Source organism: Schistocerca nitens, chromosome 2 (assembly GCF_023898315.1).
Source record: "Schistocerca nitens isolate TAMUIC-IGC-003100 chromosome 2, iqSchNite1.1, whole genome shotgun sequence".
Classification (NCBI taxonomy): domain Eukaryota; kingdom Metazoa; phylum Arthropoda; class Insecta; order Orthoptera; family Acrididae; genus Schistocerca; species Schistocerca nitens.
In genome coordinates, this window is record NC_064615.1 from 957,663,049 (window position 1) to 957,687,767 (window position 24,719).

The 24,719-nt window shown below is 39.6% G+C and overlaps 1 protein-coding gene across 1 annotated transcript in view; it reads left to right on the top strand.

The window, feature by feature from the left end:
* The window catches only part of LOC126234735 (dehydrogenase/reductase SDR family member 11-like), a 35,962-nt gene extending 21,169 nt beyond the window's left edge, over nucleotides 1-14,793 (top strand). The window contains exons 3-6 of the mRNA XM_049943480.1: nucleotides 276-405; nucleotides 3,065-3,194; nucleotides 9,488-9,634; nucleotides 14,458-14,793. Coding sequence (XP_049799437.1) covers nucleotides 276-405; nucleotides 3,065-3,194; nucleotides 9,488-9,634; nucleotides 14,458-14,499 — 449 coding nt within the window. The 3' untranslated portion in view covers nucleotides 14,500-14,793. The remainder of the gene's footprint in view (nucleotides 1-275; nucleotides 406-3,064; nucleotides 3,195-9,487; nucleotides 9,635-14,457) is intronic.
* The last annotated feature ends 9,926 nt before the right edge of the window (nucleotides 14,794-24,719 follow it).

Consider the following 24,719-nt stretch of genomic DNA (forward strand, 5'->3'; position numbering starts at 1 on the left):
CCCGTTCACATGCATCACGACAATTAGCTTCGATTAATCAGTGTTGAAAGTGGCTGCTTCATGCAAGTAGGGTCGATGCTGATGCTTCCAAGTCCACACTGTAGCGCGTCATCTTCATTGGTTCCATTTATTGACGGAAGCTATGGGCAAGCGATGTGAGACATGCACAAGAACCGTCGCTTTTTAAGTCGAGCTTCTGAGACGTTGAACTATAAGCTTTGCCGCATCTGCTTCGTGTACACTGGACCCTTGATAAGAGCTTTATTTTTCAATAGCTGGTAAAACAGAAGACTGGAAGCGCATTCTGGACGTGAACGTACTGGGTCTGAGCATCTGCACCAGGGAAGCCGTGCAGGACATGCTGAACAGGGGCGTCGACGACGGCGTCATCATTCACATCAGCAGGTAGGCAGAGCCAGCAACTAGCACTCCTTGTAACAAGGCGATTGGTCTACATATAAAGCGTCCTGTTCGTCGAAGTCTGACAATAACGGTTATACATCTTCCTGTGCCACCTTCAGGAAGTTTTTCATTTACTTCCTTTGTCGGCAAATTTACCTCCTTCCGTTCACGTAGTAATTCAGTATTTTCTTTGGTAGTTTTACAGTTCCCATTCAATTCGCAAGTGGTTTTCACCTATCATCTGTGTATTCAATTATTTCCTCACTAACAGCAGATACATGTAACATTTATTTTCTTTTTATTCAGCTTCTCGCTACCTCACTCCCTGACTAGATTTTATCTCCTATGTTCTTTAATTTCCTGTATTTATTGCTTTGTTTCAAGATATCGCCTTTAGACTGCCCTTACGAGATGTGATGCATAGCCACTGTCACTGATTGTTTCTCATGATTTATTTCGATCGACTAGTCCGAAATCTTTCTCAAAACTTTTAAAACTCATGTGGGTTTCTAGGCACAGTTACTTTTGTTTTTCTATGAGTGACTTGCTTCTTTAAATATATAGTTTTATTGACATTCATGTCCAAAAATATACTATACATTAGCAGTATGATGCTAATGTGTTTAGTACATTGTGATCATCGCTATCTTGTCTATATCCACTTCAGTGTTAGTAGTTGTTCCTCTGCGCCTTCCTATTAAAATGTCACATAATTTGCTATCTGGTGTTTGCAGCACAGTCGTAACTGCACCACTAAGTGAACTGTCAGTATAGACTCAACGTTTTGCATCCACGTGTCCACACACCAACATCTGACCTCCTGTACAGGGGATAATGCACATTGATAGATTGCTCCTGTACTTGCAACCTAAAAACTTAGTGTTCCTAATAACTATAGCTACTAGTCCGCAAATGACGTAACTACTGATTTAACGTTGTTCAGTACGTTGTCCTCAGTCACCAACAGAAATAACTGCACTTATAACCGTTACCACACACACACACACACACACACACACACACACACACACACATACACTCCTGGAAATTGAAATAAGAACACCGTGAATTCATTGTCCCAGGAAGGGGAAACTTGATTGACACATTCCTGGGGTCAGATACATCACATGATCACACTGACAGAACCACAGGCACATAGACACAGGCAACAGACCATGCACAATGTCGGCACTAGTACAGTGTATATCCACCTTTCGCAGCAATGCAGGCTGCTATTCTCCCATGGAGACGATCGTAGAGATGCTGGATGTAGTCCTGTGGAACGGCTTGCCACGCCATTTCCACCTGGCGCCTCAGTTGGACCAGCGTTCGTGCTGGACGTGCAGACCGCGTGAGACGACGCTTCATCCAGTCCCAAACATGCTCAATGGGGGACAGATCCGGAGATCTTGCTGGCCAGGGTAGTTGACTTACACCTTCTAGAGCACGTTGGGTGGCACGGGATACATGCGGACGTGCATTGTCCTGTTGTAACATCAAGTTCCCTTGCCAGTCTAGGAATGGTAGAACGATGGGTTCGATGAAGGTTTGGATGTACCGTGCACTATTCAGTGTCCCCTCGACGATCACCAGTGGTGTACGGCCAGTGTAGGAGATCGCTCCCCACACCATGATGCTGGGTGTTGGCCCTGTGTGCCTCGGTCGTATGCAGTCCTGATTGTGGCGCTCACCTGCACGGCGCCAAACACGCATACGACCATCATTGGCACCAAGGCAGAAGCGACTCTCATCGCTGAAGACGACACGTCTCCATTCGTCCCTCCATTCACGCCTGTCGCGACACCACTGGAGGCGGGCTGCACGATGTTGGGGTGTGAGCGGAAGACGGCCTAACGGTGTGCGGGACCGTAGCCCAGCTTCATGGAGACGGTTGCGAATGGTCCTCGCCGATACCCCAGGAGCAACAGTGTCCCTAACTTGCTGGGAAGTGGCGGTTCGGTCCCCTACGGCACTGCGTAGGATCCTACGGTCTTCGCGTGCATCCGTGCGTCGCTGCGGTCCGGTCCCAGGTCGACGGGCACGTGCACCTTACGCCGACCACTGGCGACAACATCGATGTACTGTGGAGACCTCACGCCCCACGTGTTGAGCAATTCGGCGGTACGTCCACCCGGCCTCCCGCATGCCCACTATACGCCCTCGCTCAAAGTCCGTCAACTGCACATACGGTTCACGTCCACGCTGTCGCGGCATGCTACCAGTGTTAAAGACTGCGATGGAGCTCCGTATGCCACGGCAAACTGGCTGACACTGACGGCGGCGGTGCACAAATGCTGCGCAGCTAGCGCCATTCGACGGCCAACACCGCGGTTCCTGGTGTGTCCGCTGTGCCGTGCGTGTGATCATTGCTTGTACAGCCCTCTCGCAGTGTCCGGAGCAAGTATGGTGGGTCTGACACACCGGTGTCAATGTGTTCTTTTTTCCATTTCCAGGAGTGTATATATATATATATATATATATATATATATATATATAATGTGTGTATATTCGTTCTGATTATACTTACAATATTACACTGTAATCCATAATGGATGAAATCATTAAGAACCTTCCTTTCGACTGAGAGGTTTGAACAGCAGCTTTGTCAGTCTACTGCCTCACACAACATGAAAGTTTTGAGCAGCACCCCTTCCGTCCGCAGTGGTCTGGCCCACATGTTGCCGCCCATGGGGAACATCTCGATGTACACTGCCAGCAAGCACGCCGTCAAAATTCTGCTCGACGGACTCCGGAAAGACCTCGCCAAGAGGAAGAGCAAGATCCGTGTTGGGGTAAGTCGCCATTGTCAGACAGGTGATACGAACATTTGTTGTGTTTTTTGTGTATTGTAACTACATTATTTTCACAAAAAATGGTATAACGCTTGATAATGTCACTGCAATAGACCTCAGAAGTGTTGAGGGTCCTACGTATAAACAGCTGACTGTTATTAAATGGAAGTTTGATGCAAAAAAAATTCATTAATTATTGAGCTTTGATGTGTCTACTCAACTGTAGCCCACAGACACGTATTGGCGAACTGTAGTATCAGAAATTTATTGTCAGTTAGCACTTATGTGGAGCTCATCCTAGAACACTGACGCAGACATCTGACACGGAATATCTACGGGGTTACTGAAAATGAGTCATCGCTCAAAACCTGTTTACATGAGAATTTAAATTCAATAAAAAACTGGTTGTTGCTCTCATCCAATAACGTTGGAAATATGGACACATGCGTGTTTGAATAAATTTAATTTGGTAGGCTGCACTGACATTGCCTCATTTGATAGAGAGACACTTGTGTGTCATTGTTGGTGTCGGGGCCTCTAGGGATTGAGCAGGAGCTCAGATACATCGTGGCATTCTCAATGTAGATAACCTCTATTCAGCGAACGGGATTTTTTTTTACCGTAAATAATTTATATGTGAATGGGGAAAACAATCTTCCAATTAATTCTAAGCTATAACCAATTATTTTGCCTCAAAGTGATGAGCAACACAAGTGAGCTGAAAATTGGCCACAATGTAATTATTAACAGAATGAGGGGATATTACTACTTTTTTAATAACGTAATGTGTGGTGGAAAGGTAAATTTCAGAACAAGTTTTGTTATGTAATGTAATACAGCCATAGTTACAACCAGAATATTTTGTTGTAGAAATAAATACAATTGCAATGTACTGCGCATTACATTGCTGCACCTAGTGCATTTTATCCTCATATTTGTAGTTGACTTAAAATGTCAAACTCCAGTACAATACCTATAATTAATAAATTAATTCATGCAAATTACTCTCTCAAGAAAGGAATATTTATAATTCATTTATAGCTAATAAATTAATTCATGTATATTAGTTACTCAAAAGATACAGAATAACAAAACCATTCCTATTTTTTCAATTTCCTGAGTGGCGTTAACCAGTCTATCACTATATAAAAATGCTTTCCAATGTGTAACAATAAATAAAGCATCACAACATAAAATGGGCAGTTAGTGGCTGATTTTCGAAGATGGAACATTAGTGATGATATGACTTCGCAACATCTACGTTATGTAAAGTTCAGTAGAAAGTAGCGTCAGGAAACTGAATGACTGTACAGAGAAAATTTTCGCAACATACCTCATCATAAAGGGAAGAAACTTTTCTCCATGGACGAAAATATGTAAGAGGTTAAATGGTTGAGAGGACAGAGGTGCTCGAGAAAGAGTTCAAATGGTAAAATGCCTATTTGGGAGAAACCAGCCTAGAAGCTGCTGATGGAACAGATATTACAGCACAGGCACTAACAACACATGCTAGCAATGGAGACGAATGATAATGAACCCAAAGTCCAGTCCTCTCAGTGCATTACATTGTAATACACCACTGGGTGTGGTGGTTGTCACATGGAGGCTTTTTTATGACATTTTTCCACTGTAATGTATATGCTTTTTGTCAAGATGAAGTGGTCTATTCATAATTACCTCTACTTCTTATTTGCTCAGAGCAATCATTATTGGATTGTCTAAGACATAAATATTTATAAACAATGGGATATAGACATTGTATGTTTGGCAGTGGACTTAATAGAGAATATGGATTAAGGATAAATATAGATAACGAAAGAGATGGACATTAGAAAGAAATATCCACAAACTCAGTGTCAAAACAGAAGACACAGTAGTAATAAAAGACAAGTAATTCTTCTACCTAGGAAGCAAAATTATCCATTATGACCAAAGCAAGGGAGGTATTAGAAAGCTTATGAAGAGGTTCCAACATAATACACATTCCACTGAAAACTGGTAGATTCATTCTGGTTACAACCCCCTAGGCCAGTGGTTCCTGACCTTTCTGACATCATTACCGTTGAGTGGAACCGTATATCAACTAGTACTGCCACCACTAGCCTCCCACTGCCATCAACATTAGCGTCTAACTAAATTTTGGAATCGACAATTATTTTTAACACTTCTATTTTTAAAATGATTAAATAGAAGTGATGTTTAGTTTTTGTGTTTTATTAAACAAGGAAATAGTGAGTCAATGTGACAACTGATACTGCTTGTTTCTAACAAGCTAGGTTTTAGAATGATGAAGCAGTTCTCAGGGCACCACCATTCCTACCTACAACTTCATCTCAGGAAAGAAAGCTATCAACATTGAGAGTAGACAATTGTTACAAACATGCTTGCCCTGCAGCAATGGTCTGCCTAGCAACACTTTCTTCACCCACAGCCTGCAACCTCTTTAAATCAGTCAAGGTACAAGGGGTACACTACACGTACTCTTTTTAAATGTCTTTATTGCTGGAGTCCTCACTCATGAAGTGGGAGGAACTTGTAAGACTTCAGAGTGCTAATGCTTTGTGTCTGACCACTGCCCCGTGACAGTAATAACATTAATAATAATAATAGTAATAATATTGTGTAGGCCCTACAACAGCGTAGTAGCCACTACATAGTTACTATTTTGTTGTGCTGTCGATTAAGTTGTTTCTTGTTGTGAAGTGAATAATAAAGCAATTTTGATGTTTTGTGGGAACCACCTGCATCTCGGAGAAGGCTATTTCATGATACATTTAAGCATATTTTACTACTATAGAGGTAGGGTACAACAAGAGGATACGTTTTAGTGGGTGGACTATGTGCAGAAGACGTTCATATATTCATTTCACATGCTGTAACTTCTTCCAGACTACATGATGAGTTAGTGGTGGTACATATTTGAAATAAAAGAAGTTAATTACGTTATTGATTACTTACATAATTGGCATTCTAATCTTCCCAAAAACTTATAAGTGTAATGATCTTTTATTAGTAACTGACCTAAACGCAGCTGAACCCTGTTTTTGTTTTTAGCCATCAAGAAATTTCATTTTAACTTCAGGGGTTAGTTACATCCACATTCCGAACTACTGGCATAGTCTGTCCCAGGAGTGTTAATCAAGCAAGATGTACGGGAGATCTTGTGGGAAGTTTGGAAAGTAGGGAAGAGATACCAACAGACCTGTAATTAACAATATGAGTCACCCTATGGCAGGTCAATAAGTAAGAACACGACTCATGAAAGGCAAGCTGAGTATGTAAGTGACGATTCCACACACAGTTTTTTTCTGCCAGGAAGTGTGTTTAATAAATTGATAACGGCGAAGAAAGCTCTCTGTAACAAAATATTTATAATGCTATCAAAATTATGTTACGAAACTGCATTATAAATGCGTGATAGTGTACGTTCTGACTGCAGTACTATATGCAAGTGGAACGTAGACCATTAAAAATGACCAAAGTAGTCGGTGAATTTGAAATGTGGAACTACAGACAGGTGTTTGACATTAGATGAAACAGATAATTCGAGAAGTAGCTCACCTTTCTAAATACTCACATTGTTATGAATGTGGAACCAGCAACGTCTGTCATAGAATTTCCTCTGACTGTACTTGCTGATCTTTGTAACACCTTTGCAAGACACTGAACGTCTCTTGCAAACTGAAATATTAGCATTTAATTCCCATTAACATCCATTTTGCTGACAATTATTTCCCATTATTTGTTGAGTGCTGTCACCAATTCATACCGAGATTCTTCCAGTCACCAAATCTTGTAGCTGTGTTTATCAGAATAGCCTCACCTACGCTGCTATTTCATTACCATCTCATTTCCCTGCTTAAAATTTGATGTTCAGACCTAACTACATGTTTTGGAGGCCAAAATAAATACTAGAACTAAATAAAAATATGCAGGTGTGATTACTTTGGAGTCAGAACTAAATAGAAGAACTAATTAAAAACTTGCAAGTGTGATAACTTTTGAGTCAGTAATGCAAATTACAGTACCATCCCAATGTCAGTGTTCTAACATTCAATGCTTCTGTTTGTGGAGCATTGCCTTATTCACACATACACTCCTGGAAATTAAAATAAGAACACCGTGAATTCATTGTCCCAGGAAGGGGAAACTTTATTGACACATTCCTGGGGTCAGATACATCACATGATCACACTGACAGAACCACAGGCACATAGACACAGGCAACAGAGCATGCACAATGTCGGCACTAGTACAGTGTATATCCACCTTTCGCAGCAATGCAGGCTGCTATTCTCCCATGGAGACGATCGTAGAGATGCTGGATGTAGTCCTGTGGAACGGCTTGCCATGCCATTTCCACCTGGCGCCTCAGTTGGACCAGCGTTCGTGCTGGACGTGCAGACCGCGTGAGACGACGCTTCATCCAGTCCCAAACATGCTCAATGGGGGACAGATCCGGAGATCTTGCTGGCCAGGGTAGTTGACTTACACCTTCTAGAGCACGTTGGGTGGCACGGGATACATGCGGACGTGCATTGTCCTGTTGGAACAGCAAGTTCCCTTGCCGGTCTAGGAATGGTAGAACGATGGGTTCGATGACGGTTTGGATGTACCGTGCACTATTCAGTGTCCCCTCGACGATCACCAGTGGTGTACGGCCAGTGTAGGAGATCGCTCCCCACACCATGATGCCGGGTGTTGGCCCTGTGTGCCTCGGTCGTATGCAGTCCTGATTGTGGCGCTCACCTGCACGGCGCCAAACACGCATACGACCATCATTGGCACCAAGGCAGAAGCGACTCTCATCGCTGAAGACGACACGTCTCCATTCGTCCCTCCATTCACGCCTGTCGCGACACCACTGGAGGCGGGCTGCACGATGTTGGGGTGTGAGCGGAAGACGGCCTAACGGTGTGCGGGACCGTAGCCCAGCTTCATGGAGACGGTTGCGAATGGTCCTCGCCGATACCCCAGGAGCAACAGTGTCCCTAATTTGCTGGGAAGTGGCGGTGCGGTCCCCTACGGCACTGCGTAGGATCCTACGGTCTTGGCGTGCATCCGTGCGTCGCTGCGGTCCGGTCCCAGGTCGACGGGCACGTGCACCTTCCGCCGACCACTGGCGACAACTGTGGAGACCTCACGCCCCACGTGTTGAGCAATTCGGCGGTACGTCCACCCGGCCTCCCGCATGCCCACTATACGCCCTCGCTCAAAGTCCGTCAACTGCACATACGGTTCACGTCCACGCTGTCGCGGCATGCTACCAGTGTTAAAGACTGCGATGGAGCTCCGTATGCCACGGCAGACTGGCTGACACTGACGGCGGCGGTGCACAAATGCTGCGCAGCTAGCGCCATTCGACGGCCAACACCGCGGTTCCTGGTGTGTCCGCTGTGCCGTGCGTGTGATCATTGCTTGTACAGCCCTCTCGCAGTGTCCGGAGCAAGTATGGTGGGTCTGACACACCGGTGTCAATGTGTTCTTTTTTCTATTTCCAGGAGTGTATATTCCGCTGTCGTCTGCAGCATAAAACGGTATAGAAATTTATACATGCACAGTGGGAAAGCTGAATGATGAACCGGACATATCGGGAACGTTTAAATGTGATGAGGAGAAGAGAACTGTTGGAGCGGCACATTTAAAGCATTCAGTTATAGTAAACTTAGCCCTGAAAGGAGCAGTAGAACTGAAAATTGATCAATAGAAAGAAACGTTACAATATTTAATGCAGATTATCGAAAATGTTGGAACGCAGATTACTTAAAGTGCAGAATGGACTACCATAGCAAATGGAAGTGATCGAGGGCTTTATCAGCAGGTAGAGTCATTGATAATTAAAAAAAGAACCTTAATGTGATCTCATTTTATTACATCACTGAGTATAAAAGAATTAATATTTCCCTAATACATTTTATATGCACGTGAAGTTCGGGTGTCCATGAACGAGACACGGTCTTGATGACGTCGAGATCTTCTGCCTCACTGGCTGACAAACTCAAAATTTCCCGTCCTGAACAGACATTTGTCCAAATTAGCCTTCAGAGCCTTACTGTGAACTGTCTCTTGCTAGACTTCTTCAAATAGTTTATCACGTGACTTGTGAGTAGGACGTTCCAAAATAAAGGTTTATTGCTTCGACATTTTGTTATTCGGAATGAAGGAACGTCTCTCTCTCTCTCTCTCTCTCTCTCTCTCTCTCCCTCACACACACACACACACACACACACAAATACACACACATTGAAGAGATATGCATGTAACATATTGATGCTATTCATTTATTACAACAGGCTGTTTCTCCGGGACTTGTCAGAACGGAGTTCGCTTCGAACTTCAAAGAGTTCAGTCCGGAGATGTACAATCTGATGCCCGTGCACGAGTCAGAGGACGTAGCGGAGGTTGTCATCTGCATGCTGTCCCAAGACCCAAGAGTTCAGGTAAGGTCGTCTTACTTGATCGAAACATTTTGTTAGAGTTTGTACTGTGTTTTGCATATTGTCTGAATCGCCCCGCTCATGATATTTATACCTCGTTTTATTGGCATCGTTATTTCGGAAATACCATCTTTACATTTTATTTTTATTTTCTGTATTCAACATCATACGCTTGAAATAGAGTTTCTTAAAATTAACTTTCTGGGATAACGATCACTGATTTAGAGTACTGACTAGTCTTCCTGAGACGTGTGAGCAGATTGGCACACACGCTTCGACATGTGACTTTGCTATCTAGTGCCGAGCTGGCCCATGCAAAAGATAAATAACAGGAAGTGAGCCAAATGAGGAGGGAGTCTTCAAAATACTGGGGACTGGGTGCTGTGCTGCCTTAATTATCATGTCATCATCATCAACACGCTTGTTGCCAAAGTAGCATCTAATAGAAAGACTTGCACTAGGTGACCGAACAAACCAGATGGGATTTACTGGAGAAGAATGCAAAGAGATCATTTCATTTTTTCCCTATCCTGTGCCAGTCTTTTCATCTACGCAAAACTATTACACCCAGGGTTCTGTGTAACGTTCAGCTGCATATTCTAGTCTTTGCCTGCCCATACTATTTAACCCCATTTGTCGCTTCTTTTAGCACCAGGGTAAGTGTTTCTGGCTGCCATGGCAGTCCTGTTGGCTTCTGCAGTCGCATCAGACAGTTTCTACCTGCTGGTGGAACAGATGGGGGGGGGGGGAGGAGTATTTGTTCGGCTCGAAGATGATGGGCCAATTTTTCCCTAGCCTTCCTAAGAGGAAGGTGATCGGAGCCGACTATCCGGATTTGAACGGAAAGTAATTTCCTCGGGAAGCCTGGCGTTTCCAACACTCCTTGCCGTGTGAGTTCTAAAGATTGCACCAGAAAACAGTGCCTGGCAAAGGGACTGTAATCAGCACCATGACCCATGTCATCTTGCTCCAGCCAGAGAGCTCTCCAGTTAGTGTTGCTTTTGTGTACAGATCACAGGGTGGCACATTTTACTAGAATGAGTTTTATTTTTGGAACAAAAAGTGGAAGCTCCCTTGTCTACACATTTACCATCTTACTGATTTAATTAACAATCAAACGAATGTGGAAGGACTTTTAAGGTTCTGTGAATTGTCCAGATTGTTCCCCAAAACTTGAGGATGACATTTTTAACGTGTTAACAGGGTGGCTGGCTTACCTGCAATTTTTATAAATGATCAGCCAGCCATACATTCCTGTCAATCTATTTCAGTTTTCACCACGTCTTATTTAGATTTAGTTAGCATTTACTTACATCTTACTTGCACTTTAACAGTTTTAACAGTCTAATTCATGGTGTGAGCTAGTTCGATTTTCTGAGTGATTATGGGTGAAACTGGGGGAGAGTGAGTGTGGTTTTATCTAGATTTGTTTTTATCTCTTTTACTGCATTTTCTCCATTTTAATCACACTGATTTCTATTAATTTCATATGGGTGCATATAACCTAGTCGGTGAGAGCCCATAAGACACACGCACACACCCACAAACGTAAACACGCAAACATGCGCAAACCCACACACACACAAGACACTCAACATAGACTATAGCCAGGAGCACGAATGGCCAATGAGAATGCCTACATTTCTGCTCCTGATTCTTATTGGATAGAAGGTCTGAACCTTAAATAATTTTGTGGAACGCTTTTTGAGCTTGCGAAATCGAGGAGCCTGGCGCCCCTGATTTCAAATTTTTTTTAGTCCAGCACCGACATCGCAATCCGCTGCCTCCATATGAGCTCTCGAAAACAATTACGCTGTTATCCCGAAGGCAACATAAGCTTACGGTCATAAGTTATGGATCATGATAAACATAAATTAATAATATAACAATAAAGAGCTTAACTATTCTACATGTCACCCAAGCGAAGTATTATCAGTAAATATAGAGAGACCAACTAAAGGCTATACAAAAGTAAAGTGTTGCATTAGGTAGCAAGTCGTAGGCCCTCTGGGATGGAATTTGTGTGTAAAATCGTTTACCATTTCAGAGATTTGAATTTAGCAATACTTATTGGTCAGTGAAAATACTTTTCCAGTATGGGATGCCTACAAATCAATCAAAAGTGCATTCTTGTGAGGAAATGTCAAATTCTGCTTGGGAACGTCCGTTTTTCTCTGGTCGAGTGTTGCAGATCAGTCATTGTGTTCTTGTTTAGTAAAAAGAGAGGGTTCAGAGCACAACGTAGAGCCATTAGCTATTTTGTTGGTAGTGCTTTAATGAATGAGATGAACCTGCCTAGAGTTAATTCATGTTTCATAAAAATTAACTGGTTTCCATACAAATCTGTGAGCGATGTTCCTTGCGTGACTCTTTCCGTATGGAGTTTGAACTGCATTCCTTTTTAGTTAGGCCTTTCTATCAACCAGTTGGGGGCAGATGTACTGAACTTGGAAGTGTACACATTATAGTCCAGTGGCGAGACCTCGGAATCCTTATGAAAGTAGTTGAATTCCTATAGTGTTTTTAATTACTAAATGATGTGAACCCTTTTTCACAGAGGAAAGCTATGGTGGCTATCCTTATTCAGATTGATTCTGAAAGTGTAACAGTGTAGACAATTAATCTCGTCCGCCAATAAATGCTTCCAACTAAATCCGAAGAGAAGTACGTCACATACTTCATGTAATGTGCCGCACATTGCCAAGAGTGTTTGGGTTCCGATTGCACCTGTGAATACGTTTTTGCGCGACTCTAGGGCAGCTTCTAGGTTATGTTCGAAATGAATGTTTGAAGATGTCTCTCTTATCTGTCCCTTCTTTTACTAAGGTTATTCCACAGACGTTTTTCCTTGTCTGTTGTTTTCAGTTATGTCATTTTATACCTTATCTGTTTTCCAATAGTACCAGATTTGAAATGGATCCAACTTCTTTTTCTCTGGATAGTACAACTTAGTGCTCTCAAGACTTAATCAGTTTCTATACCCAATATATCTATAGTAATTATGCATCTGTTTCTTGAATGCACTGTGGTGCTATTATTCACTAATTTGTCCAGCTATACATAAATTTATAACCTATTGTGAAGTTCAGGCAAAAATATTTAGGATAATACTGTTTTTAGTAAAAGGTGTAGGATATGCAAAAAGAAGAGAATTGTTTTAAGTTGATTTAACTACCAAACATTTAAGAACTATAGCGTTTTTGAAAGCATTGAAGGATACATCATGCCATGTTTCACTGTTAGATGACAAGTCCTCCTTAGAAATTGGCAGAGAAAACAAACAGATCAAACTACATTCCATTGTACATACTACTAAAACATGAACTGAGAGAAAACAGAAAAGACAGATTAAGTCAATGATCCTGTGTTCTGAAAACAATGTTTTCTGCCACCAGAAGAAAATAGTACACTTGTAGAACCACATATATCATAGAAATATAGAAATTTAGTTTCAAATAATAGTGAATGCCTGAAAAGTGAATTGCTTTGTGCATATTGTTTTCAAAATGGTCAGATGGTCAGATGGTTAGATGGTCCAAACCATCTGACCATTTTGAGAGTATTTGCTTTATAATTTCAAATGTCTTTTTCTTTTTGACCCTTCCAAAACACATTCGAGAGTAATTTATTTCTGACAGTAGGTGCTGAGCAGTTATCTATGTCGGAATATGCTGTACGTAAGAAATCTCTTCACCCTTATCTCTCACAAAAACATGTCACTTTGGAAAACAAATAATGATAACTAATAATGATAAACACATACAATTCATGGTTATCATACAGGTGTCATTCTGGTACAATCCATCTCCCTGGGCTGTTCCCTTTGTTTTGATCTGATATCAATCTGTGGGTGATAATGTATTTAAAAATTTCACGTAAGATCACACAAAACATTGAAACAATGCTCCTCCCAACACCTTGTAGAAGCACCAAAATTCATGGTCTAGAAATAAATGATATACTAGAAGGGAATAATATTAGCTGTGCTGCATGTATCGAACAGACATCTGAACAGTAATATGTGATAATAAGATAATGAATGAAACTCACTCTAGATGAAGAAACATCCCCGAAACATGAATGGGTTGTAAAACAAGAAAAAATTGTGTTTGCTTAAGGCAGAACCACATTTTCTCATTCCTTATAGTTTTGGTAGATATTGGCTAACAGGGTTCGACTCCTTGCAAAGATACAGTTTTATGCTTGCTTTTACAGAGTCACAGTTGTGCCATTACAGTATCATTATATAATTCTTTGTGTATTAAATTTTGTCCCCCTCTGTGACTTTTGTTTCATTTTACTTGGTGTCCAGAGCTTGTCCTGTATTTAGACATCTAAAGCACATTTTCACATTGCATATTGAATTGTGTGGAAAAAAATATAAATGCATGTTTACAGAATTAACAGATCACTTTGTCAAAATGTTTCCCACAGTAATACTTAAACAAACAGTATGATAAGTAAGTTAGTCATTTCTGTGTAATTAATTCATGGTGTTTCCTAAATTTAGTCATAAGCAATATGGAGAACTGAAAACATGAATACTAGTCAAAACTGCCAAAAATTCCTGATACAGGAAACACTAAATAGAGAGTAAGAATGTATATAAAGAAAGATGTACTGTCGATGCCAGAACTGTGATGACACAAGACTGGGGAAAGTAAATACAAAATTGTGTTCTTTTACAAAGATAGACACTATTATTATTTCACGTAAGCTTGGGAATCCATCTTGGAGAGATACATGTGTAACATTCTTGAATTATTATTTATGTAACATTTTTCTTTCTTATGCTAACGACTAAATACAATTTACTGTTGTTACAGATTCATGACGTCATTATGAACCCTACAGGTAGTGTTTACTGAAGCTGCCAACAGTAACCTGAACAATGTCAAATGCATCATTAATCTGTACAGAACTCACATCACTGGGTGATAGTGTGAGATAGTTGCACATCAAACTAGAACTTTTATGTGGATTGTGTATATTCCACACTGTTCTTGACAACCCATGCAACAGATGGTGATCAACATTCATCAAGAAAAAATGGAAATTATTTAAGCGATGTAACTTATTTATATTTGAACTATAAGTAAAACTAAATATGTTTTCTGTTTTGTAGAACTATCTAAGTTGTATAAAAAAATAAACAAATAAAAGCAAAAAGGAATTTGTGTTTCAGTTTTAAAAATAGGATTGTCAGTACCTCATAATCTACTTCAATGGTTCAGATATTTTTAGGGATACAAAATAGACAAAAATTTCAATATTCGAAAGTAAGTAAAAAGTAAGAAGTGGGGAACAGATCTCTTGATTAATAGTTTAAGGTCAAAACTAAGGACATAGTTGTAAATAGCAGGTCCTATATATACAGGACATTCTAAATTCAAATCACTTTAACTGAAAGGTGTACATGAAGGTATTAAAATAAGTTCATGTTACAGCTGCCAAACACTGTATTCAGGTAATTTCTACCTTCCTTTCAGTAGTTTCTCATATACGAAATAAAATGAAATTTAGAGCTAAATGTATGTTTAATGTCGAAGGTAATGGAAACTAGGCATAAAGAGAAGTAAATGAAGAGAGACGTTCTAGAAGGAGTAACAGTAGAGTACATGGGATTACTAAATATAAATTGCAACATGATATTTCAAACCCCAATAATCACTAAAAATTCCATTTATGGGAGATATCTTCACATGACGCCTCTACCCAATTTAAGTTTCTTTATTTCAGCTGCGGCAATTTTTCACCTAAACCAAAACGAAAATACTGCATAGCACTGTGTAAAGCAGCGAATGGAGAGAAAAAAGCTATGATTTCTACATCTTGCACCAATGTACCTAACTGCCAGTCAAGTCCCGATCCTTGTTTTCGGCGACCTCTACATACTTTGCGGCTTTCTCTCGCAATGAAAACTCACAATAAGAAAGGTCACTGCCTCGAGCCGACTGTACTTATTTTACCCTGACAAGTGGTCCTTTAAATACCGACTTGAGTTTACGTGAGCCATGTTACTTGATCCTTCTACAGCGTTACATACAGTTTCATCATAATATTAATGATAAGTTACTCGAACCCTTTGCGAAACACGCAACAACTTCGAAGAAAAGTGTCACTAGGCACTTCAGTCCATTTAGATGGACGAGACAAGCAGTGAAGCCAAAAGAATCTCAATCATTAAGAAATATATGGGTCAAGTATCCATTCTAGCGTTAGGAACTTGCTTATTAATAATAGTGATGCTATAACGGTAATATTTTCTGACAAAATGCAACCTAACACTAGATTGCGTTCTTACGGCTATCCTGTGTGGCCGTTTTCTAGTACGACTTAAAAAGAGAGAGAGATTATTAATTGATCACCGATGCGTCCGTACTCGATTGTGTTCAGGAGACGTACGGATTGATTACGCGAATAATTGACCTTTTGACCGGGATTCCCTTCACGCAATCAGAATCTTCGATTAAAATACCTAAGGGACCTCTTTGAATATAAAAATAGAAATGAAAGTAAATTAGTGGAATTTCGTAAGAGAAAGATTAATAGATCGGAAGTTGAACACATTAGTGGTCTCCCAAATACAATCGAGAGACCACGATAAAGAGCGAACCTGTAACAAAGCTCATATACAATTTGAACATCATTTTTGGTTAGTGTAATAAAAGGACAAGAAGAAAATTACTGCATCGTAAAATATTAACATATTTTGAACAAATTAGCTTTAAATTTCTAGACATTGACAAATACACAATAAATGCATGACTTACATGTGATATTTCGTTTGTGGAAGGCGCAGTCCAATAATCGCTGCTTTGTCAGTCCGTTCCTTCATAAAATTAAATGTCCTTGCTTGTGCTTAAGTGCATTGTACCCACACCAGAGTTACCGAAATGTTGGTTAATCGTTTCACATAGTTTTTACACAAAATAAAAAGTACAACTTGTAGCAATGCTATGTAGTGCGTCTTAACATGTCGGCGACCAAAAGTACAAGTGATAATAAAGTCTCTAGAACATTTCTTAATAAAAGATAGATGGTTCTTCTAATGTTTTGCAGCTTCTGGCTATCAAGTGCTGCGGCAATGATTTTAAATATCTGCGACCAGCGGGTAATAGTGTTTATTTACAGTATTTAAACGCTGGACGCGCGTTTTGGTATAGGCGCACATTAAAAAAAAATTTTTCGTCGCTTTACTCTCGCGCTGTGATGCTTAGCATTTTTACGAACTACAGCTAGTTGGCTGTCCTTTTCTTTTATGACAAATATCTCATACGCAAAGTATCAGAAATCCATTAATATTACACCATACTGCACATACAGTGTACGTAATACATATTCATACAACAAAAGAAATTGCTGGTAGTCAAAACTATCCATTGTTTTCTTTCCATTGACTTTATGGTACCTGGTAACCATACTTATATACGCCATTTAAATACGTTTTAATGGAAAAGTTAAACTGTAGCAATAAAACGTACCACAATGTGTTCTCAAAGAGATTAACTGCGAATGATTTGTGATATGCACTACAATGTAACAGGTTCATATATGAAACTGAATTTAATGAAACAGCAAATCGATTTATTCTTCTCGACAGACTGAACACTGTCGTACTGCCCACTTTGCATTTCTTTTTTCTTTTAGGTTTTGAGAGTCGCTTACAGTTCGATGTCTGTATGTGTACTGCTCCATTATTCACTGCTACCAGAACACTGCAGTTTTTCAATGTACAGCAACTTAAAAAAATCTTCACTTATTAATTGTCTAAATCGATGAAAGAATCTGGAACGGAGATCAATGTTCCATTGATGCGTAACACATTAGGGAATACCATACACAGTTGTAATTCTAGAAAAACAAAATTGTCAGTACTCAAAGATTTTCGATACTGATCCTCAAGCGAATACGAATTGCATGTGTACTCGATTCTTTCCGCCTCCCATTTACGGAAACGTCTCTTGGTGAACACTGAAATGGCATCCACATCTACGTGTATCACATCACAAGACTCATTTACTTCGCCAATAATCATTCTTTTAAAGGTGTCGATGCTGCTAAAGACATAACTTTATCATTACTGACAGGACGAATACACACTAGCCAGGTGTATCACATCTGAACACTATTGCAATGATAGGCCTATAAAGAAATTTGCTCTCGGTTTAGCTGCTGATGAACCAGTGACATTCCTCTGCTCTATTGTTTTTGCGAACTGTTACTTGAAATTGGTTCTCCGCAGAACATTAGGAAACAGGTCTAAATATATAACGTGAATGAATGTGTTAATGACCCAGAATTTTAACAGATAATTTTAATTTCTTGTTACAATCTAGAAAGATAGCAAACAATCATGCTCCTGAGTGTCATAATTACAAATCATCATTATTACAATCTTGCCACTGGTTGACCACAAACTTTGTTACAGCATGTCAAGTAGCCTTTTTTTGATTTATTATAATGACACATCAGCAGGAATTGCTGCAATAAAGTGTTCATTCTAGCCAAAGTAGGCTAATCAAGGTCACCGAGAATGAATTGCTATCACAATAGAATTAAAAAAAAATTTCTTAACCCATCAGTTCACCAATAAAACGTGCAGTTCGAAAGTACAATGAGGGGGCTAACGAAACACCTTGTACACCTCAGTGATAAACAACATGGGACCAAATGGCTCTGAAGTCACAACTGAGTTCCGTCAATAGGTTATGTAGTAATTCAAAAATATGGTTCTAATGGCTCTGAGCACTATGGGACTTAGAACTACTTAAACCTAACTAACCTAAGGGCATGACACACATCCATGCCCGATGCAGGATTCGAACCTGTGACCGTAGTGGTCGCGTGGTTACAGCCTGTAGCGCCTAGAACCGCTCGGCCACCCCAGATGGCTATGTAGTAATTCATGTACTGATGTAGATGATCATAATTATCAACAGCTGCGTTGCTAAGATATTACATATTCAAATATAGAAAACAACTGTAAGTAGGCTGTTTAGGTTTTTTTATTGGTAACGCCACGTAGAGCTCTGTATGAAAATCACTGTCTGTATTGTGTGCAGTCTGTGGCTAGTTTGCATTGTTGTCTGCCATTGTAGTGTTGGGCAGCTGGATTTTAACAGGACGTAGCGTTGCGCAGTTGGAGGTGAGCCACGAGCAGTGGTGGATGTGGGGAGAGAGATGGCAGATTTTTGAGAGCGGATGATCTGGACGTGGGTCTATCAGAAACTGTACATTTGTAACAATGGATATCATGAACTGATATATATATTATGACTTTGAACACTATTAAGGTAAATACATTGTTTGTTCTCTATCAAATCTTTCATTTGATAACTATGCCTATCAGTAGTTAGTGCCTTCAGTAGTTTGAATCTTTTATTTAGCTGGCAGTAGTGGCGCTCGCTGTATTGCAGTAGTTCGAGTAACGAAGATTTTTGTGAGGTAAGTGATTTGTGAAATGTATAGGTTAATTTAGTCAGGGCCATTCTCTTGCAGGGATTATTGAAAGTCAGAATGCATTGCGCTAAAAAAAATATTGTGTGTCAGTTTAAGCAAAGTCATGTATATTTTTTCTAAGGGGGCGTTTCATATGGCGACCCTGCCAGGATACGTCACTGGAATCTTCTGATTTTTTCTTGTAGTTTTTGTAGTTAGTGTAGCTTTTGTTTATTGCTGGTGCGTAATTGCAGAGGGAATCTCCTTTGTAGTTGCAGTCTTTCATTGTTGTACAGTAAAACAGTAGTGGCATGCATGTAGATTTGCACCAAGTATTTCACAGCTGCGCTTGGGATTAACTAGGTATTATTTTCAGTGATATGTTAATGTGTTTTCTTATTTTGCTCTTCAAATTGTGCTTTTCTGTGTTATCGTGTGAAATATTGTGACAATAATGGCATGTGAAAAACGTAATACTAGGCTCCAAAGTAAACTGAGAAATGACAGTGGAGACGAAAGCAGTGTGTTAGCGCCGCCGAGAAATGAATTAACTAATGTTCAAAGTAGTAATTTGGTAATTGTGCATAGGGAAATGGAGTGGGCTGCAAATAATGGTGCAGGCAGTGAAACAATTAATGAACAGGGAAGTATTATCGATCGATCGGTCGGCAACAGCTCGCCTCAGGAATCCGAAATGACAGGACACAATCTTGCAAATACTATAGATTCAGGTTTTGTGTCCTCACCGTTTTCTCAAATAAGTCAAGACACATTTTCTGCTTTTCAAAATGCGAATATTGCCGGTTCAAATGCCCTGCCGAATAGCACTGAGGAACATGTTTAAGACACCAGTGCTTTGTTATTACAGTTAATGCGACAAATGGGACAAAGGCTACAAAAGTTAGACACAACACTTGAGCAAAATCAGAAACAAATGGAACAAAATCTTCACACCACGCTTGAACAAACACGTGAAGATTTAACTACTGAGTTACATAAAATCGAATCGAAATGTCAAAAAGTCTGTAATGACGTAAAAACACAAATTTGTGAGCATTTCCAACCTATTTTTTCGTGGCATGAAAATACATTACAGAATCACGAAGCAGCCATAAAAGAACTGCAAACTATTGTTCATGAAAATCATGAAACCTTGCAAGCTAAAACTGACTCAGTTACATCTACCGATTCGGTTACGCTACTTGCAAAAACTCAGGAAAACGTAAAGGACACAATAGATACGATTTGAAAACAAATGGACACTCTGAAACTTGGTTCAGAAAAACACACTGAGGAAATAAGTACACTATCGGAGAAAGTAGCCGAACTTTCGGATCAGTTCACTAACTTATCTACAAAGATAGATGATGATCTGAATGACACAAGACCTGTAGCCATCACCGACACAGAAGAGTATGAACAAATTAAGAAATTCAAACAAAATCAGAATCAAATTAATACGCAACACAAAAGAGAAATCTGGGAAGAACAAGATCAGTTGGCACAAGTAATACAAAAATTACATATTTCAGAGAACACTCGCGCTCCAACACGGGAAGAGGGACTTATAAATACGGAAAAGCCACAAAATAATAACACAGGGTATTTCTGAAATTATGAAAGAAATTGGCAAGGTGCACCGAATTTTGAGATGGAACCACCGACACGGCGTAACAATGACCGATATGCGACTCGCCCACACGATGATTTTGACTATAAGCTCTTTATTACTACACGTAAATTCAAAACATTTAAGAATTCCGGCAACGACATTCATCCACAAGGGTGGCTTCATCAATTCTATCGTTGTTTTCCTCCCAACTGGTCATTAGAGCACAGATTAGAATTTATGTGTGGCTATTTAGGGAATGAACCAGCTCTAAGAATGCGATCGGTCATTCACGACTGCCACAGTGAAGGAGAATTTTATCATGCCTTCCTCTCAGCATATTGGTCTCAAGCTACACAAGACCAAGTAAAACATAGCATCATAATGATGAAACATTTCGAACAATCTGAATTTTCCAGTCTTGTGAAATATTTTGAAGACATGTTGCACAAGAATCAGTACCTGTCAAACCCATACAGCCCCTCAGAACTCATCCGCATTTGCTTAATCAAATTGCCTGAACATTTACGACATATTATTTTGGCAGGACGTTGCAAAGACGACATTGAAGCTTTTCAGGGACTGTTACATGAATAGGAAATTGACACTGAGAACCGCGGAACTCGGAAACAGGAGCCCAATAATTACAGGTCACATCCGTCACAATTCCGCAATGACAGAAATAATAACTGAACACCACAAGGCCATTCTTACAATGTAAATCGTGACCAAAACAGACACCACCCGTATGACAACCGTTGGCAGAGGAGTAATAATTACAGGGAAAGATCACCTCACTGCGGTAATGACTATCACAGAGGCAATCAGAGAAACAGACAATATGGAAACCTAAATAATTATTATCAAGGGAGACAGAATAACGTCAGACGCAACGGTCCAGCGCGCAGTTACGATTCCGGGAGAAATTCTCCACCACATGACCGACAAAAAGAAAGTATACAAACTACCGACAAAACGACAGACCTGAATTTCATCAGAACCGACGGGATTCAAACGAGGCAGGGTCCTCTCGACAAGGCGAATTTGTAGAAGTTAGGTCTCCAAATCCCAAAAACGACAGCGCCAACAAAGAGACAGACAATAACTCGCACCGCAAGCAGCCACGTGCGCTGGCTGGCTCAGAGAAAAATAACATAGACGCTAACTTTGACAAAAATTTGAGCATTCTTTACTGATGTATCATATACCACATGATAATTCCGTTGAAGCTGTAGCTCTGCATACTAGGAAGAGTAAAGGCTTGCACCACATTTCACATATAAAACCGTTTATTGAAAGATAATCTGCTTTTTAACTTTGTCTTTGCCATAAGACTTTTCACTTCACGTTACTAGTATGCTTTGTCAGACTTAGAAACTGTTAACATGCAACAATGTTTGAAGTTAAATATCCAGTCAAGAACCAAGAGAACTTATTTAAACAGAAATTACGAATGCATTGTTACAGTGAACAGACGTCACAGTGTTGTTGTGTGTGCATTCTTGCTTGTTAGTTGCACGATTACGTAACGAATATAAGGCTTACATACTTAGAACATATAGTGGTACTGCTGATGAGATTTTAATGCAACATTTTGGTTTACTTGAAAATACATTCTGGATTTAAAGTACTTTCTGTGAGATACCAAATGACACAGTGGTTATTTTATGTGACAGCTACACGATTTTATCACGACGCTACTAATGAGTGACAATATACAATGTTGCTTTTACGGTGTTTCTGTTTTATATCTGCACAGTTTTTCTGTATTATTCTGGAAAGTAAAACATGTTTTAGTAGTAACTTTTGCGGTATAGCTACAACGAGACAGCCTTTTCCGTAGCACAACAATACGTTACAGTACAGTACTTTCTTCATCACAGCAATAAGCGAAATATCTAAGATATCTATAAGCAAAGCATTTCACTTTTGTTTATCATGAGGTAAGTACGTTGACTTCCACAGAACTTTGCTTACGGACGACGATAATTACGACACTTGGCACATTTTTTAACCTTAAGTAATGACAGAGATTATGTTACAATAAGACACACAATTTAGCGCTACAGGACATGCATTTGAGTGATTAATTTTGTACTTAAAACATTTATTTTTAAAGATTTTTGAATTACAAAGAAAGTTTTCCGTGATACATTTCATTCCATTGCTGTAATCTGTAACACCTGAGGGTATAATTACATTAATCCTCAGGGGGGTACACGCCTACTTTGTGTACCATGTGTTTGGGAAGCACAAGGAGCCCTAACTAATACGGTATTTACTTATACAACTTTACACATCGGTACCATATTTCTCTAACACAGAATTACACAGCTATCTGATTATTTAACAAAGAAACAAACATTTTTTTTCTATGTCAGTGACACATGTTTACGTAATTACACAGTTTTATAACTTCACACTTATGAAATTGTATTTTTTCTGTACTTTGTGAAATGTTCATATTTTTTCGGAACCATTGTGATACTATGAGAGCTTTGATTGATGTATTTGGTATGAGATCATGATTTTTAAAGTGCGTTTGAGGTAGATGACACTATTTAAATGAGCAGAGAATTTTCTTTAGGTTTTGAAATTATTGCAGAAAGCTACGACGTTTTTGAGATTTGGCTGAGTATTTATGATGATATTATTATGATGACAATATGTATTATGTTGTTGAAGTATGTTTATGATCAATAAGCTGATGCTATATGAGGAATAAGATTATGCTATGTATTTATTATGATGAAATATTGAAGATGTATTGATGAATACATATATGTGTAATAAGGTAAGGAATAAGGAGTAGTGGTTAGGGACTCTGACTTGTGAAAAAGGATGATGGAAACCAAGAATCGTACTTTAAAGAGGTATGAAATGTGTGTAAATGCGAGAATGTATCACAATGCAGACGAAATTTTTTTGGACACTATTATATTTAAAGGATTTTGTTTCTACACATTTGTAACGCAAATTCTCGGCCTGTGAAATTTTATATGAGACTGTCACTGTAGTGCAAACTGGTGTTGTAAATATTTCGGTAAGAAAGTTAGCCAGCCGCGGTGGCCGTGCGGCTCTCGCGCTGCAGTCCGGAACCGCTGGGCTGCTACGGTTGCGGGTTGTAATCCTGCCTCGGGCATGGATGTGTGTGATGTCCTTAGGTTAGTTAGGTTTAAGTAGTTCTAAGTTCTGGGGGACTGATGACCTAAGATGTTAAGTCCCATAGTGCTCAGAGCCATTTGATCCATTTTAAGAAAGTTAAGTGACTACCTTCAGGTAATGCGTCGTGGGCACCCAGCTGCGTGACAGTCGCCTGGAAAAAAGCCATTAGTGTGAGCCTTTCACAGGCACAGGTGGAGAAAAAAGGAGGCCATTATCCTCGCTATTGACATTTCTTTGTAGAAAGCATCACAAATACGACACGCTCAAACTTGAAAACATATCATTACACTGTGGAGCTCGTAATTTATAATATTTACTAAAATGCCTAATGAAATGATGAGAAACATGTTATGTCTATTGTCTTTGTAGTTGAGAGATTGCTCATGTTGTTTAATATCTAGTATCTAGCTCCACTGCAGCATTGGTTAAAATAAAATTTTATGGATGTACTAATATAAATATTTTATGCCTACAGATCCAGTAAATAATAACTTTATGATGTACTTAAAAAAACGAAGGAGCACAAAAAGACATTTCCGTTCACAGGAATTGCATACAGAATTTTCTTTTCAAGTACTTGGTAATTTCTTTTGTAGAATAAATTGTGATGCATCACTCTAGTGTTAAGATGTGACATAGGTATTAGACTTGGGCATCTTTAGTGCAATAGTTTTTCTGCTTGAGCTTTGTCATGTTTAGTATAAGTTATAGCTTTTGCTGCTGCTGTTTGCCAGGCATAGTGCTACTGAATGTCTGTTAAGCCTTTTTTACTACTGATTTATTTCCTTGTTGCTGCACATTGGCTCATATTAGTTGTAATGTTGTATTTGCTCTGTTAATTTATACTGCTGCTTGCTTTGCACTTTGCATTTT